This window comes from Spea bombifrons, chromosome 10 (genome assembly GCF_027358695.1).
Source record: "Spea bombifrons isolate aSpeBom1 chromosome 10, aSpeBom1.2.pri, whole genome shotgun sequence".
NCBI classification, from domain to species: Eukaryota; Metazoa; Chordata; class Amphibia; order Anura; family Pelobatidae; genus Spea; species Spea bombifrons.
The window spans coordinates 31,954,211-31,972,625 of NC_071096.1; the positions used below are offsets into that span (position 1 = coordinate 31,954,211).

The window sequence follows — 18,415 nt, forward strand, 5'->3', positions numbered from 1 at the left end:
ATTCTTGAAGTTCTGGTCAACGAGAGGAAGGAGAACCTAGAACAGGAAACAAGAGCACGCTGGATTTACCTGGATGCTGACAAACATCACCTGGTATGAGCAAATGAAAGGAAAATAGAGTTTCATCCATCTTCACTCTAACGATAACCAAGGATGTAAACAAGGAGTGCTACGGTATGAATAATTTCATAAATGATGTGAGCAATTTTTGAGCCTCTGTTACAAAATATGGTATGACCATTCCAGATGTATTCAATCCCATAGGCAATGAAAGTTCAAGCAGCAAGGGTTAATATATCGTTATTAATATCTCATGTATCGTTCCAAACAACCGTAACAAGGGGAAAACATTTATGAATGTTTCAAAACCACTTACTTTAGCAAAAAATTTGATTTCTTGCTCGTGGAGATATTTTTTGATTTTTCCGCTGTTATGGTACATTTTAAATAGAAATGTTAGACAATAATATTTATTGTAAGTCCTCGGTACAGGATCTAAGAGGAGCCATATGATTGAAATAAACAATGGAATAAAAGCATTATTACTGTATTTCAGATAGCAGATCTAAAATCCCTGCCCAATGCTTTCACTCAATATACACGGTGTACACCATGCCAAACCATGCCAGCTAGGCACATCTTACCTAAGTGAGCAATGAACTCCTGTGCAGAGTCAACATAATGCAGAACCTTCTTCAGGAACTTGAAGGCAAATCTCTTTTCCATGGATGAAGCATCTAGTTCCATGTCTTCTAATCCCCTGCAACGAATATTATAAAAATACATATCATGCAAAGATAATAATATGTGCATCTTATTTAATGCATAATAATAAAATGATTATATGAACAAAAAAGTAGAGAGGTTACAGAACGCTAAATGCGGCATCTGTACCTGGATACGGCGTAACCGTTTACTTGCAGGAATTTAAAAAGCTCCCGAGCTTTCTCCCGATCTCGAGACTTCTCTTTGGCTGTTAGGGTGTCGTACGGCACAAGTAATGGATGGCTCCCTCCGTCTGCAGACCGACAACCAACAATTCATTCATCGAACCGATTATTTGCATTGGTTCTCCCTTTCTGTAAATGATCATTTTCGGTATTGGGTGCTCCTATTTGTACAGTAAAGCCACATTCACTAATAAATGCAAAGCGGAGCCTTCAATAAAGATTAGTTACATTTCACATTATGTACTGTTAGAACCGAGGACACGATTGCTCCCTTATTCTTAAAACCAGGCACCATTTAAACAAATGTATATCCAACCTCTGCTCTCCCATTCTAGTTTCTTCTTTTTGGCCCAAATATTATGATCATTTTCAGCCATCACCTCAACCATTCCCTGCAAAAGCGGTGGAAGCAGAGACAACCGACCAAAGCTAATTATTTATTTTAATGGCTGCATAGATCAAAAAATAGGCCACTACAGCCTTAAAAAAACATTGTGCAGAGCGAACGACCGGTTTCCTTAATCATTTTGTGAAAAATCCAGTAAGGCTCCAAGATACATAAATCTCTTTATGTACAATAATTTTGGTGAGGGTTTTTTGTCTCACTTTTGATGTCAGATAACTTTGACAAATAACCTTCACGGAGGAAAACATTCCAATCTGGAAGATTTAATCTCAGTTTTCAAACATAACGAGAAACGCCGCCTTATTAGGTCACTGCCCATAGTGTTCTCCCAAACCCAAGTCATCCTGCATCAAATCCAATTTGTTTTTTGGGGGCTATCATCCATACATACAAATATATATTTGACGATTAATCATACATACATATATTGTGAAGCCCCGAAACATGTTCTGACAGCAACTCTGATTTGTCTAGGAATTCTACGAAAATGGTGAATCGTTTGCTGGATTAAAATAAAAAATATACTAAAAGGATCTCAACATGTATAGCTCTGAAGAAGAGTAGTGGTAGATGGAGGCCATAGTCTAAAACTAGAGGATTTTTAGATGTGATAAAATGTTAAGTCTGATTTTCATAATGGCAATATTTTTCTCCTTCACCATAAAATCCAGAAAATACAGTAATGGCGGTCGGCATTAACACAAAAAAAAATGTTTCGTCTGGTTTTGTTCCATTAAACTTTGGAACCTTCGTCTGCAGACCTGGAGGCGGCCATTATTGTCAGTCATGTGATATTTTGGGTGACTTTCCCTGATCACCACACTGAGTTGATTATTTACGGCAATGCCGATGAAATCTGTTCCTCCATAGACGTTACCTTTTATCAGCAGATTACTTTTTTTCAACCTCATTAACTAAGTAACCGGATTTCACTAAGAGGGTGGTAGATAACTGGAACAACTTTCTGGCCAGTGCGGTAGGGGTAGGCAATCTTCGGCTCTCCTGATGTTGTGGACTACATCTCCCATAATATTCTTACAGTCATAATGCTGGCAAAGCATCAAGGGAAATGTAGTTCACAGCATCTGGAGAGCCAAAGATTGCCTACCCCTGGCATAGGTATATGGCCATCCGGAATATAGAGTTTAGCAGGGAGTAATGGCCAGATCAGATGGGCAAAATCAGTTTGGAGAAAAGAAATAAACTATAACGGGGTCACAAACCTGGAGCTCTCTGGAAAGGACAACATTGCTCAGATCGTTTGGGACAGGAGTGTAACCATTTCCCTGCAAAACATAGATCAGACAGAATGTTCGAATCATAAACAATCAAAGCATAGGTTAACTCTATGGACTACGTGAGTCTTACATAGTACATCTCTAGTTTTCATATGCATGCATTCACTTTCTCCTCAGTTATTACATTCACCGTTGGCTAGTGATCTTTGGACATAGTGCTTGGTTTGATCTATACAAGACCAGTCCGTTACAAGTCTAATCTTGCAGGCTGTGGCTAAGATACACATTACCACCCATAAAACAGAATTTAGAATTGGCTTGTAGACCTGTCTGCATGTTATTACTGCAATTCAAATGTGAAATCTGTGATTATGTAGGCTAAAAACCAATATGCCTACTTCTTACATTCCACCCAAGCCAGCTCCCTTTGATATATATATAGGCATACCATTGGTTAGTCACTGATGTAGTCTAGAATGTGGCGTATCTGTGACTTGGCCATTCTGAGTGTAACCTGGGATATGATTCTGCTTGTAACATACATTTGATCGCTCGTATACCTGGCTGGCCTGGGACATGCTGCGCATCTTCTCATTTTCCCTGTGCAGTGCCAGGGCTTCTCCTTCCTACGTTCCACGCTCCAGCCTGTCGCCAACATGGTTTTCACCGACTCCCTGACAGGCCACCGATAAATCTCTTTCTCCTATTGAAAGACAGAGATAAATGACCACCGGGTCTTTAGAGTCGTTAGACACTTCTACTCTGCGGCGGTTCAATAAATATTCACTGAATAAAACTGGGCTTTTTGGAAGGTCGCAGCTACGAAATATCACAGTTCAATTCTGATCGTTGGCGAGAGCAATGAGGCAATTACAAACAGAGCTTACAGGATAAAACGAGAGTAACAATGTCATTTCACTCGAACATGCGTGTCCTAGAGCTCCAACATCACATTCGTTTGTAGTAAGCAATCATATTATAGCCCCTAACTAGGAGCTAACAACAATATAACTGCACATAGCATATAACGTAAAGTGCATGTTAAGAGACACCACCATGAATAGCTGCGTTGTGGAAATAATCTAATAAATCCAAAATAGTACTTTCGGTTAGATTTATACCCAGGTCTGAACCTTTCCTTTAATAAGACCTGTTTATGGTTAATGTGCTGCTAGGAAAATGTATAGGAGAAATACATTTTAATGATAAGGGATGTAGTTTAAGTATGTAATGTTTTGTAGTTATCTTCTTGAATTGCGTGCCTTTTGTAGGGCTCACGAATACACGTGCCGATGTATCTCTACACTGATACTGCTAATTAAACACCGTCTGCTCTATTATAACCAGTCGAGTCAGAGAAAATCACATTACATTTACTTATAAAGCGCCGACAGATTCCGCAGCGCTGTTACAGTCAGAAGAACAATTTAGAAACACATACAATAAGACACACAATAAATAAGTTGTCCGAGGGAAGAAGTGTAGATGGAGAATAGCAGAGGCCCAAGAACTGAGCCTTGAGGAACACCAGTAGATAGCGGTAGGGGAGAGGAGCAAGTTCCAGTAAACGAGACACTAAAAGTACGTTTAGAAAGGTAGGATTTCATCCATGAAAGAGCCGTGTCACGGATGCCATGCGCATGGAGGATTTGAGGAGGAGGGGGTGGTCGACTGTGTCAAAGGCTGCTGAGAGGTCCAAGAGAATAACCAGTGAGAACCGGCCTTTCGTTTTAGCTGTGAAGAGGCCGTTAGTAATTTGAGTGAGTGCAGTCTCTGCTGAATGCTGTGGACAGATACCGGATTGTCAATGGTCAAGTAGAGAGCTTGAAGAGAGAATGTTTGTTAGTTGATTGTAAGTGAATCGTTCCAGCAGTTTGGAAGCTAGCGGGAGAAGTTAAACTGGACGGTGGTTTGATGGGGATGTGGGATCAAGGAAAGGTTTCCTTAGGATGGGGGAGATGATGGCATGTTTGAATGAGGATGGGAATACACCAGAGGAAAAGGAGAGATTAAAGATGTGGGTTAGGGTTGGGGTAAAGGCACTAGACAGGGGGAGTAGGAGATGTGAGTGCAGGGTCAAGGGGACAGGTGGTGAGGTGGGAGGACAACAGGACCTTGGAAACCTCAAAGGGTGTAACTGGGCTGAAGCAGGTGAGGATGGATTCAGGTGAGGAGGGAGGTTGAGGTACCATATGATTGACACTATGGGGGAGGATGTTGTCCCTGATGGTGTCAATTTTGTTTTTGAAATAGGTGGCAAGCTCTTGGGCAGAGAAGTTGGAGGGCATGGGAGGTGCTGTGGGCCTGAGAAGGGTGTGAAATGTGGAGAATAGACGTTTAGGGTTATGGGAAAGAGAGGTGATTAATGAAATGAAATATGTTTGTTTAGAGAGATGGAGGGCCGATGTATTGGAACGGAGCATGAATTTGTAGGAAATGAAGTCTTCAGGTGAAGAAGAAGATCTCTGTGGTTATACTTAAACAAACATGACTAAATATTTTACTGCAATGCCAAAAGTACAAATAGATAAATACATGTTTTCTAAAAAAATAATAAAAAAAAAATATTATATTATATATGTTATTATATTTCTGTAACGCAGGCCAGCTTTTCTCTGCGGATTTGTTAATAATCACTTGATCCCCTATGTACCAGGAGAAGGGATGCCCTTTTACAGCCTACCAATCATTGTGATGTCTTGTATTTTGGATGATATAATACATTATAGTGTATACAAGTGTATATAGTGTACACAAAACCAAAGCCATCTGTAAAATGTAAGCTAATAAAGAGCAGGCCCCAATGCAATTTCTGTCTCCATTCAGATTTATCTGGATACTTTCATTCTGCAGTGCTATGGAATCTGTGTTATATAATAATAATAATAATAATATATACAGTATATATAGATTTTTTTTTTATCATTTCTCCACTCATTTGAAGATTGTGTAAGTCTGACATGTGACTGGCAGCTGTAGCGTGACTCTCTATATGAAAGTTTAAGCAACGTGTTGGCTGCCTGAGCCAAGATAAAGCAGCCCTTGAAACGTGTTCATGTCGGCTGTCGGCATGATGTGCGCTCTCGCGTTCCACTCATGGAAGTCTTCCAGAGCCGCTCTCTCCCATGTCGGTCATGGAGGCTTCTTTATCTGCTCTTACTGTCTCACACCTAATGCTCAGCTGGCATCTCCCTTCCAGGCTCTGCATTACCTACAGCTTTTTACCAGTTTTCCCTGCATTTGTTAATCAGAAACGACAAACATTACAAGGTGTAAACATTGCATTTATTTGCAGTCTTATTTTATTCTCTAGAGAAAGTGTTTATCTAGTTGATTAGCCAGAATGACTTAGAATAGCATTCTATTCCACTCTAGTACAGTCTAGAATGTAGTTTATATTAGTGAAACATATCATAATAGCAAAGGTGATATTTTAATTGGTTTTGCTGGTAATAAATTATTAATATTACCATTTACAGCCCCACATTTCCCTTTATCTTATGTAGACAATGTGCCTTTTTTTATCTTCATAGGGGTATTTTCTACAAATAACAGCACATTTGTGACACCCATATTCTCTCCAAACATAACCATTCAACTAACGCACATACAGTGTTTGGCACTCTCGCTCACTCTTACTCACACTCATACACTCTCACTCACAGGCTCTCCACACGGTGTGCACCCTTTTGCAGTAGTACTCCTGGAGACCCGGTCAGCGGAGGTGATAACGCAGAGAAGTGAAAGAAGACAGAAGAAGAAGAGGCAAGAGAAGAAGTGGAGCTGCGGGAAAGGAGATGCATGGAAGCAGCCGGCGGAGAAGGTAAGGAGACACTTAGAGTGGCACCCGGGGCAGACCGACTTCCCTGCCATTCCCAAGTACATTAATGATTCACATAAAGTGACCGTCACGAGGTGACATCGCTACATTTCATACTACGTAATCATTACTTTTATATGTCTGATGGAAAACCACCGACCCCCAGGAACACCTAACCTGAACCTGTTAAAAGCACTTCTGCTGTCCCTGCTGTTATGCCCCACAGAATAGTCCGATTCGGACAAGGTTCCTGTTATGTTATTATCTCGCAGCTAATCTTATCGCTGCAGTTAGTTTAATATTTTCTCGATTCCCATAATTATATTAGCTTCTTCGCACCATGGAAACAAATTAGACACGCATTTCGGTGGCTGGGAATAAGATGCGCTCACAGACTCTGTGTAATTACAAAAATGTTTGTAGGTAACAGAAACCTCATTTTCTCAGGAAAGTGTTTGCTCTGCGGTTAAGGTACCCGTGTAACAAAAAGCTACATGTTACTTGGTGGCAGGGCCAGCCTTTGGGGTGTGCGACCTGTGCGGCCGCACAGGGCGCCACACTCCAGGGGGTCCGCAGCTGCCGCGGGGTGGGTAGTTTGAAGGGGCAGAGGGGGGGTAGTTTGAAGGGGCAGAGGGGGGGTAGTTTGAAGGGGCAGAGGGGGGGTAGTTTGAAGGGGCAGAGGGGAGTAGTTTGAAGGGACAGGGGGGGTAGTTTGAAGGGACAGGGGGGGTAGTTTGAAGAGGCAGAGGGGGGTAGTTTGAAGGGGCAGGGGGGGTAGTTTGACTGAGGGGGGTCGCCAGAGGAGTAGTTCGCACAGGGCGCCGGAACACCTCAGGCCGGCTCTGCTTGGTGGAGCAAACACAAAGACGGCACATGTTTGCACACTCTCAATACATTCAGCATCGAACCCCAGCCGCTGATATATCAGTCTGTTGTAGAGACGGCTATGTTGGTATTATTACAGGTGAAGGGGTTTAGCTGCCCTGCACAACATCTCAAATTAACTTTACAATACTCAGGAAGGGAGACAGGGCATTTATTATTTATACAGGGCTCGGCAAATCACAGGCGCAGGTCGCCATAGCGACTGATAATTTTGTCCTGGCGCCTAGGTGTTGGTGAGCCAAACCGGTGGCGAAACACATCTTCGGCAAAATGCCGACATAAAAATAAAAAACGGCCGAAAACAATCCCCGCATTTTAACTGTGCGTCTTACTGTGCAAGCAGGGTCACTTGTGCCGGCCACGGGAAGCAGGAAACCAGAGGAGTCACATGAATTAATCTCACGTCACATGACTGCTCCATTCCTCCTCCCAGTGGGCGGGACAAGAGAAATTCGTGCAGAGAGACAGAGAGAGAAGCAGCAGGGCCCCTATGGAGGTCTGCGTGTGAGGGATCTGCAGTGCAGGTAGGGTGGTGAATGAGTGTGTGTGAATGAGTGTGTGTGATAGCATGGTTATGTAAGTGGGGGGAGGAGCATGGCACAGGGGGTTCAGCATGTACTCCTATCATGCCAAGTCAGCCAGTACATGCTGGAACCTGGGTATGTCTGGGCAGGACTGTGATTGCTGAGTGCAGGGCAAAAGTGTGAGACTGAGTGCAGGGCAAAAGTGTGAGACTGAGTGCAGGGCAAAAGTGTGAGACTGAGTGCAGGGCAAAAGTGTGAGACTGAGTGCTGGGCAGAAGTGTGAGTGCTGGGCAGAAGTGTGAGTGCAGGGCAAAAGTGTGAGACTGAGTGCTGGGCAAAAATGTGAGACTGAGTGCTGGGCAAAAGTGTGAGACTGAGTGCTGGGCAAAAATGTGAGACTGAGTGCTGGGCAAAAATGTGAGACTGAGTGCTGGGCAAAAATGTAAGACTGAGTGCTGGGCAAAAGTGTGAGACTGAGTGCAGGGCAAAAGTGTGAGACTGAGTGCAGGGCAAAAGTGTGAGACTGAGTGCAGGGCAAAATTGTGAGACTGAGTGCAGGGCAAAAGTGTGAGACTGAGTGCAGGGCAAAAGTGTGAGACTGAGTGCAGGGCAAAAGTGTGAGACTGAGTGCAGGGCAAACGTGTGAGACTGAGTGCTGGGCAAAGTGTGAGACTGAGTGCTGGGCAAAGTGTGAGTGCTGGGCAAAGTGTGAGACTGAGTGCTGGGCAAAAGTGTGAGACTGAGTGCTGGGCAAAAGTGTGAGACTGAGTGCTGGGCAAAAGTGTGAGACTGAGTGCTGGGCAAAAGTGTGAGACTGAGTGCTGGGCAAAAGTGTGAGACTGAGTGCTGGGCAAAAGTGTGAGACTGAGTGCTGGGCAAAAGTGTGAGACTGAGTGCTGGGCAAAGTGTGAGTGCTGGGCAAAGTGTGAGACTGAGTGCTGGGCAAAGTGTGAGACTGAGTGCTGGGCAAAAGTGTGAGACTGAGTGCAGGGCAAAAGTGTGAGACTGAGTGCTGGGCAAAAGTGCGAGACTGAGTGCAGGGCAAAAGTGTGAGACTGAGTGCTGGGCAAAAGTGTGAGACTGAGTGCTGGGCAAAAGTGTGAGACTGAGTGCTGGGCAAAAGTGTGAGACTGAGTGCTGGGCAAAAGTGTGAGTGCAGGGCAAAAGTGTGAGTGCAGGGCAGAAGTGTGAGTGCTGGGCAAAAGTGTGAGACTGAGTGCTGGGCAAAAGTGTGAGACTGAGTGCTGGGCAAAAGTGTGAGACTGAGTGCAGGGCAAAAGTGTGAGACTGAGTGCAGGGCCAAAGTGCAGGGCAAAGTAAGGGCTGGGGTAAAATGTGAGACTGTGGGGGCTGGGGCAAAGTGTGAGTGTAGAGCAAAAAAACGTCCTGGCTCCTAACTTTTTTAGCTGGCTCCTAGATTATTATATAAATGACTTCTTCTTTATTACACAGAACAAACCCAGATTAAGCTACTGGCTGCTTTCCACTGCCTCCGGATGTCACAGCCTGTGGGTTCTTTTTGGTGTTTGTCCAGGTTCCTCCCGCCTCGGCCGCGTTTCTCACTGTAAATACTGCTTTTCAGGGTTTATTCTCTTGACTCTATGCTGCACTTATACTGTCTTTGCATCGCAAATGTCTGCCTGCAGTATAATGCAGTAAACTCTTGAAGAACTCTTACCATGCATTGTGGAGGTCCAAAGAAGGAAAGAAGACTTCATAGCACGACACGCGCTTTGCCTTTTTTGTCTCTCTTTTACCTCTTGTCCATCTCATAGTGTCTCCCTCTCTCCCTCGGAACTTCCCGTTCTATAAAGGTAACGCCACCAAACACACCAATTCCACAATACTAACTATGCTGATGTTTTCCAGTTAGAAGATGATGGGCTACACATTACGTATCAGTTGTTTCCAGTTGTCCTGACTAAGATTCTGCTACGTTTTCAAAATGAATCTCTTCCTGAGGTATGGCTATCCAGACGTTTATTACAACATTACACATTACTCTTGACTAGGCAGAAAGTCACAATACGCATGGGTTCCAGCCCCAAAAGCTCTATTCATCGGACCATTTCATATCAATGACTCTTCAGTCCCGGGCCCAGCTATAGAAGGCTATGATGACCCTGCGTTTTGTATAGATGGCTATATGAGATGTTTTTTTAGAATTGTGGGCTCAATTAACCATTAGTTATCTTACACAAGCAGTTCTCTGGGGCTGGCGCATTCATAATGCACTTACGTCAACACTACAATAACACATTTCCGAAGAATTAAAAGAGAACATTCATATAGCAAGGGATAACATTACTGCTGTAGAAGAATGGAAACATCAAATAAAATATAGTATAACAGCTGCATGGTATATTGATCTGAATTTGCCTGGGTGAAATATATTTCACAGAAAAAAAGCAACGTTTGTACCTGAGAGGCATACAAGTGCAGTGCTTTGGTGAAAGTGCTGAGTTGCATTAAAACCGCTCTCTAAACCTAAAGACCTGTGACATCTCATCGTGATCAGATCTAAGCATGCGGCCGCGCAGCCTTCACAAACCATCAGCTCACAGCCAAGCTTGCCCCCTGAGCTAACATTTCCAAGAAACGCAAGTACGGAGCCTCGCGCATGAAGATAAATGACACCTGTCTGATTCAAGTGACTTTTACCATTTCTGTGTCTGTGTGCTGATCAGTGTCTTCCTCTACCGCCTCTCTTCCTATTGGATTGCATTGTATTCAAGCCCTTAGAGGGTTAAGCAGAGTGCTTGGCCTGTAATACAAGCTTCCTTTACCCAATTTACACTGACCAAACCAAGACAATCCTGCCACTCAGAGAGGTTTGTTATTTTTGTGTGATTTAAACCCAGAGCAGCCTTAGATCGCAGCCGCTTGGATCACTTTCCCTTTTTTTGTTACATATTATTTGTGTTTTCTCTGCGGTGTGCTGGATGTTACTGATCTAGCCTTTTATACATTATACTCTTTGCTGGGATGAGCCCAACTCACATGTGGTGCTATAACGTTTATTAAATATTAAAAGATAAAACAATTTCAATTGTTTAATGTAGATCGAGTGGTCTAAGGATCTCTACTTACCTTTTCAGACAGCGTCTTAAAGGGGCGCAGCAGAGGGTGAGTTGTCATGTTTTCGTCAAGGGACAATCCATATTTCCACCCACCATGGATCTGAAAGAAAAACAATGCCTAATGCTAAGCACCTTGGAAGACATTTAACACCAAAGAATAGCTATCGGACTGGGCAAAAATGGGGACTTGACTCCCCAGTTCATCGAATTTATGCGCTGAGCGGTGATTGCAAAGACTAAAGTTCAAGAAACTAGGTCATCTGAAATGAAAGACTTTAATGAAGGTAAATTTGACCATGAAAGTTTTGAAACGTAATAGAAGCATTTCTGTGGGCATCCAGGATAACAGGAACACTTAGATACCATGAATCAAGATCATTTTATAAGATTGCACCTTTGCTAAATTTCCCATCGTGTACTCTCTCTAGGATGTGGCTTAGAGGTAGTTCAAGCTCCCCTTGCTTCTGTGGGGTAATGTATATTGTACTTCTTGACTACTGTACTTATTATACGACTGACCTTATTCTACCTCCCCTTTGTTATAGTGTAAATCTGTAAAATGCTAAATAAATAATAATAATACGCCTCCGTGCATCGGTGGCTGAATGTATAAGCAATAGGTGACAATGCGCTGCAAGCTAAACAGCTCTAAGTGAAATGAAAACCCTCGTTCTGATTAAAATGCATAAGGTTATCTGTCTCTCGCTGAGCACCTCCTGACGGCTGCTTTTCGCTTTTTTCCAGTATAATCTTTTATTTTAATTGAAATGAACCTGTGTGAGAAGGATACATGTCACTGTTCTGCATACGTGTCCCTGTTTGTTATTCCACTCTTAATAATGGGATTCTTTATGTCACCAGGTTCCCCCGCTCAAACAATGAAAATTGCACATAATAGGATGTCCTTTGAATATAAAACTCCCCCATGTGTCCCCTGCTTCATTTTTATTGCTAGTATTTAAGCTCTACTAAAATTCAAGGTATATCCTACATAAACCACATTTCAACATCATAACATTAATTTGCCACGCAAAACTAAATATTTTGTCTCAGACGTGAGCTACTTCTGCTCCGGCTAACATTACCTAAATTAGATAATTAGCAATGATCAAGCGATATAGTAACGTTAGGCACCTTTTAATCAGCTCGGCGCCTAACGCAAGCATTACCTTGTCAAACGCCCGTTTATCATGGGAGTGCTCTGCATTTTTATTGACAATGTACTCCAGCTTTTCAGGCAACGCGAGACTGTAAAACAAAAGCAATGTTCACATATAGATTCAAGAAAACAAAGAGCCATCGATATACACAACAGTCTTTACTATGACACATTGACATTGTTCTCAATCACCATCTTGAAACTTGGATTTAGATCGCCTCTGTGGTTTCTCTTCTTCAACCTTCTCCCAAAGACTGGGAGGGTTGAAGAAACGCTGCGAGTCTTTGATCCTTTTCTGTCCCCGGTGTCTCAGTACTGCTGAATTCTAAAATGCATTACATTTAAAGTGATATATAATACCCAAAGGTATTTCTATGTGTATAGTATACAAACACCATTTCTTTTTCCTCTGTTTCTAAGTATTTTTCTTTAACTTTCTTAAAAAAAAAAACTGAATTACTGTGCGGGGACATCTCTACAAACTCCATGCTTCAACCCAATGTAATTCGACATCTCTTCCAGCTCAACTATGATAACTTACTTGGCGGTATTGATGGGTTTGGGGTCAAAATTTCCTTCTGAATCCACCGACATCAGCTTCTCTGGAGTTGCTTTGATTCTGGCATCAACATAATCTGGCGGCAGAGCGCCAGCAATGTCACTGAGACAGGGCATTGCCATTCTAAAGAGCTCGGTATCGTACTTCTGCAGGAGAGATAGGAACTGGTTGGAAAGTCCCACAGAAAAACATGCAAATGGTTAGTGACGGCAACACAGCCAGGTCACAACAGCAACGGGAGAAAAACATTTAGTAACAAGACCATGAGTCTGAGCATCAAGCCCCAAATCAGAACATGCGAGACAATCATGAGACCTTTTCATTGTGCTAATGATCAACTCCGATGATAGTATAAGAAAGGAAAGCAGCACAAAAAGAGACTCAAAACTGGAAAAACCACTACATGCCATGGAGAGAGAAGAACAAATCTGTTCTTCTGATGCCTCTTTGTGTAGTAATAATAATAATTATAATAATTATTAGCAATAAGATTCATTTATGATGATTCTATTTTATGCAAACACTTCAGAGCTGCTATCTTAAACCGACCGAAATAACATTTTCTGTAGAAATCCCATCCCAAGTTGTAGAACACACATAGCCTTGATGGACAGAACCTCATGCCCTTGTGTACATACAATGAGGACAAAATAAATCCCATGCCTACATTACAGTATTATGTGGCTGTATATATGTGTGTATATATATATATATATATTATTTTGGACACTATGTGGCTCTAGTGTTATAGTAGCTACACGTTATCGTCTGCTCGTTTCTTTGGGCCCTGTGCGTCCCCGCGTTCTCTTTCTACAGCCGAACCATGCTGAACGCTTCTGATAGATCATGATTGGCTCAATAAAGCAAACTGTGGTTTCTTTTCTTAAAATAACCGAACTGCCAGAATAATGATTTCATATCTTATTGTCATATTTTATTGGAATATGCACCATATTACCCCATAACCAAATTATTAAAGCAACATGTCACCCTTTGTAATGATTATGTATTGTGGCAATTTAAGCCTTAAAGCAGCGTATATTAAAAAGTAATCTTTTCTGCTCTGCTTGGCTTCAGTGAGTTTAATGAAAATCTTTGGCTGTCATTTAAATACAGCTCCTACCTAAAAAACAAAATAAAAAATAAATAAATCACTAAATAAGGATAACGTCGAGGCTCTGAATTGGCAAACAGAATTAACTTGTTAGACAAGCTAAAGACAAATCCACTTTAAGAGGAGACTTTATAGGTAGTGGAAATACCTTATGAGAGAGAGAATCGAAAATTCCCCAGAACAGCTTCTCCGTCAAGTGTAATTCTTCCTCCGAGGCCAATCCATAGCGAGGGGAGGCAGTAATATTTCCGACATTGTTCCTAATGGTTTGTCAAGAGCTGCAAAATGAAAAGTGTTCTCTTGTTAGCGGTAATCTACCAAATATATCCCCATGCTACCCTACGCCAGACAAGACCGGTTTCATTATTTTAGAACGTCGTGTGATTAAAAGTATACAAGGCATGAACAAAAAAGCACCCCACTTATAAACAAAGTTAGTGAACTAATAGAGTAACTTAAAATAACCGCTTTCTTGTAGACTCTCCCTTTGGTTGATTGACGCTCTTGACATTTTTCAAAGCGTGGTGGTTCTTTGTTTGGGAAAGTATTGGATTCCATTTCTATTTCATACAGATTTTCTGTATTTGCGTATTACGTTTAAGGACAATAAACAAATATAAAGTATTCACTACAAAGACCAAGACACAACAAGTGTTTTCAACGTGGATCCACTTTTAGCTAAAGGGGGGGGGAGGGTGGAGAATATTCGCTGTTCCCAGAAGGATAAGTGAACGTAAAACTGACTTTATTTCATATCCTCGGTCCAAAATTCATGAGATTTTAGACACACAGATACAGACCAAAAATAACACGTAGGAAACTATAACCCAGACAATATGGTAGATATTATTTTTATGATTGACGATGTATTGTATTGTATGTTCGCAGCTTTAGAGGAATACTAATGATTCCCCCACTAGGTCTTCTGTGGGTACCAGCGAGCGGAGGATGGATCGAATTCAAATAGCTTCACCTTTACCAGTCTGGATCAACTGCGGGCACAGCATGAACCCGATGTTTAGCGCACAGGTGCATTCTCCACACACAACGTTTGCCATTAGGCAGGCATTAAGATGAAACCGTAATTGTTGCTTGTATTACTGCAAATGCTGTGCGTCTACCCCTTTCAAAATTATTTCAATTAACATTTTGCCTTAATGAAAAATATGGCTGCTGTTCCAACGACATTACTGGCCCCATACAACTAAATGCCTTCCAGAACAAAGGCTACTGGAAAAAAGAAGACAAATGTAGTCAACGCGGCCACTTATTAAGCCTCATAGATTGCAACGGACCATATCTGGTACTACATGACGACCCATATCTCGAATACCACTGGCATGTTTGGTTTACATACGTGAGTTTCTGGAGCACAACGTCCCAGAAGATCAATAAGCGCAGAATAGAAAGACATTATAGCATCTTCTTCTTCATCTTCTTCGACCCTAAAACAATATACGATAATATGGTTATGTGGAAGAAAAAAAAGACAATCAGAGGGTGGTTTTTCGGGGCTTAAAGAGTACATTTTTGTTGGACACTCCCTCACCTAAGATGAATGGGTTTATTGAGGGCTTTATCTTTGGTTTTAAGCTTAGTAGGAATTAATAAGTGGGAAGGGGGCCTTGGAATAGCAGATTTGTGAAAGACAACAGCGGCCTCTCGAGCAGGACAAGATACTTACACTTCCCTCTGATACCCCTGAGAAGGAAGGTCCAGAGTCGGGTTCTCAGAGATGTTAATAGCTTCCTGCATCGCCGACAGTAAACCATTTCCACCCACTCCTCGCAGCGATGGCCCAAAACACTCAGGCCATCGGATAAGGAGCTTCACCACCACGCTGGCGTTTTCTTCCACGCTCTCACCTGGTAAACAAGAAAGACAAAAGCGGTGCTTGGTTACCAATATGCAAAAGCTCAGGAGAGCTCCAGTATTGTAACGGAGCTTTGCCCTCAGGTGTGCTACTGGGATAGAACATTTACACTGTCAGAGATAATTAGATGAGAAAACTAAACAAGACGAAGAACACAGAGTACGATTCACTGCGGCAGGTCCCATATCGCATCTACAGAATACGTTGTGTCCGCCTGGCATGGACACAATATCCACAAAAAGTAAAAGCTGGAGCTAAAAAAGATACTACACGGTCTTGTGATGGTTCTGCTCATGGTGCAGAGGAAGAAACCAATACTCTGTAACCACTATATCTTCAGTTTAAATATTTCCTATTGGTGACTGATTATATTAAATACAATAATAAATCCTAATAATAGGGACAGCACATCGATATATGTAAACGTTCAAACTCTTCTATAATACTTCTTTACTAAAAATGTTAAAAGAAAAAAAATGTGCACATCACCTGCATAATACAATAACGATAGCGTTTCCGTTTATTATTTCCGATTATTAAAGTTACGAAACGCTAACTCTATTACCACAGATTAAACACAATGAAACAGATGACATTATTTTCAGAATGTCATCGCAGCATATATTAACATCTCACATTGACTTGTTTGTCCTTTGCACATTACCCTTTATCTCACGGAAAATAACAAACATCTGTAATGATGCTACGGGCTCGTCACTTCAAGGGCATCAGCCCTGTGGAGCTGCCGCTCAGTTTAACAGAAAGTCAACAGGCTTTGGGCTAAAATCTGGTGCGTTACCTGCGGGAGGGGGCAGCGCTTGGTCCTTTGGCCTTTAGGCTTCGATCAGATGAAGCCAGAGGGCTCTAACCTGAGAGTGCATCATGGTAGTGTTTGGATGGGGGTTACACTGGCCAACAATGACCGGGGCCAGTAATCACCAATATCTGAGCTTTATGTGCATGCACTGAAAACACCACAGGGAAGACAGTGTCTAGAAGACCTTTTGCGTGACTGGTTTTTCGGCAGGCCATTTTGTCTTCTATCACAACTTGTGATAAGATACTTGTCATTCCCCTCTTGTGGGGGGATCCAGGTCATTACTGTGTGGGGTTTGATTCCCCACTTACTCACTGATGTCCAATGCACAGCAAAATCCAATGAGTGCTAAGAAGCACAAATAAAGCGGTTACAGAGAAGGACGTACATAAACACTACATGAAGCCTTTGCCAGAATGACATTAACTAAGATGTTCATAAAAAGAAAACATTGTTCATGATCCTGAAGAAAATCCGCAAAGCACACGCTGCATTGTTCATGTTCCATGAAACATCTTGTATCAGAGCCATGCTGAGGAGGCTCTTCAAACACTTGAAAATTCCATCACAAAGCTTTTATTGTAGCACTTTCCTTTCAAATGCCCATCACAAAGCTTTTACTGTAGCACCTTACTATCCAATGGAAACAATAACTGGAAAGGAGGTAAAGATACTCTGAATCAGGGCCAGCCCCGCCATTTTTATGACCTTGGCAGATACCTTGCATGACAAGCTGGTGGGAGGTGGTACCACAAGGCTTTCACATTTGACCATAAACATGTACATGAGGGAAGGGGGTACTATGCGTTTAATATTGTAGGGTTAGCACTCCATTTTTTACAATTACAGTTGTTTTAATTAAGGCCTCGACCGTGTGAACCAGAGGACCTGCTCGTTCACTGAGATGTAAACATAGCAATGGGAGAGGTTTTGTCTATACGACACATAAAGCGGATTAAACCTCCAGCCATCCCATGAATGATGTTCCATTCTACATTGTGCATATGATCATTTAACCAAAGTACAGTCAAGCTTATAAGATTGCCTTCTTTGAAGAAAAGGATCAATAGTCAAAAGCATTCAACTAAACTAGAGTAATTCTGCAGAAAGCATGTCCTTTTTAAAACTATCATGCCTGGTCACTATATTTGAATGATTACACAAGCAGTGTAAGTACCTTAAACACATACTGATAACAGAATTATTACAAGGGAAGGCTGCAGAGAAAAGGAGATGCACGTATAAGTAAATATTATATATATACACATGATGATGTGATAGATATATCCGTATAACTGTTGATAACAGTTTAACACATTATTGTAACTTCAACCTGAGATGGTGGCCGTTTGTACTTACCGTTCACAAAAACAGCAAAACGCAGGAATGAGAGATAGCGCTCGCCTTCAATGGGATTCCACCCAATGTCAGGGTACCCCTTGGCTATAAGCATCGGACAGCTCTGAAGTCCACATCCTGCCAAGTAAGTCACCACCTGGAGGGATAAATATTTGTTCTGTGTCATCCGTCCTCATGTTCTTAGCACAAAAGTCATATCGCTGACACTGAATGGCAGCTAAGAAGCACTCAATTCCCACTTTCTGTCTTATGGACAGGCTCAAAAACGTATCAGCCTCAGGAGGGTTTGGTCCTGGCGCATGTTTAGTGAGAAGTCAGATAAGAGCTGTCAGAAATGAACTATGGAAGTGCCTTGTACCTTGTGCAGCTTTCAAAGTAATTCAAAACTACCTATAACTTGTGCTTTTGCTGGAGAAGGGCCAGGTTCGGGAGCAGGGGGTAGATCGCCTTAGTGGGGGATCAGGCTCCCTGATGCGCTGCTACTCAGGGGACTGCAAACGTGCTGCACTCAACTCAAACGTTCAAAATATTTGAAATAATACACAGGTGCAGTGTCACAGACGTTTTCGGCGAGTGTGTGAGTGGAGTACATGGACGTTTATAACGTTATCTATACGCTCAGATGTAACGG

At 42.1% G+C, this 18,415-nt stretch overlaps 1 protein-coding gene across 1 annotated transcript; it reads right to left on the bottom strand.

The window, feature by feature from the left end:
* Nucleotides 1-501: 501 nt before the first annotated feature.
* LOC128467877 (ryanodine receptor 3-like) lies at nt 502-12,141 on the bottom strand. The gene is made up of 7 exons (XM_053449610.1): nt 12,073-12,141; nt 10,914-11,003; nt 3,155-3,297; nt 2,580-2,642; nt 1,267-1,342; nt 895-1,018; nt 502-760 (listed from the first exon to the last, which is right to left on the bottom strand). Exons 3-7 carry the CDS (start codon nt 3,179-3,181, stop codon nt 592-594), a joined length of 459 nt encoding a protein of 152 aa, XP_053305585.1. The 5' UTR covers nt 3,182-3,297; nt 10,914-11,003; nt 12,073-12,141; the 3' UTR covers nt 502-591.
* Nucleotides 12,142-18,415: the final 6,274 nt, after the last annotated feature.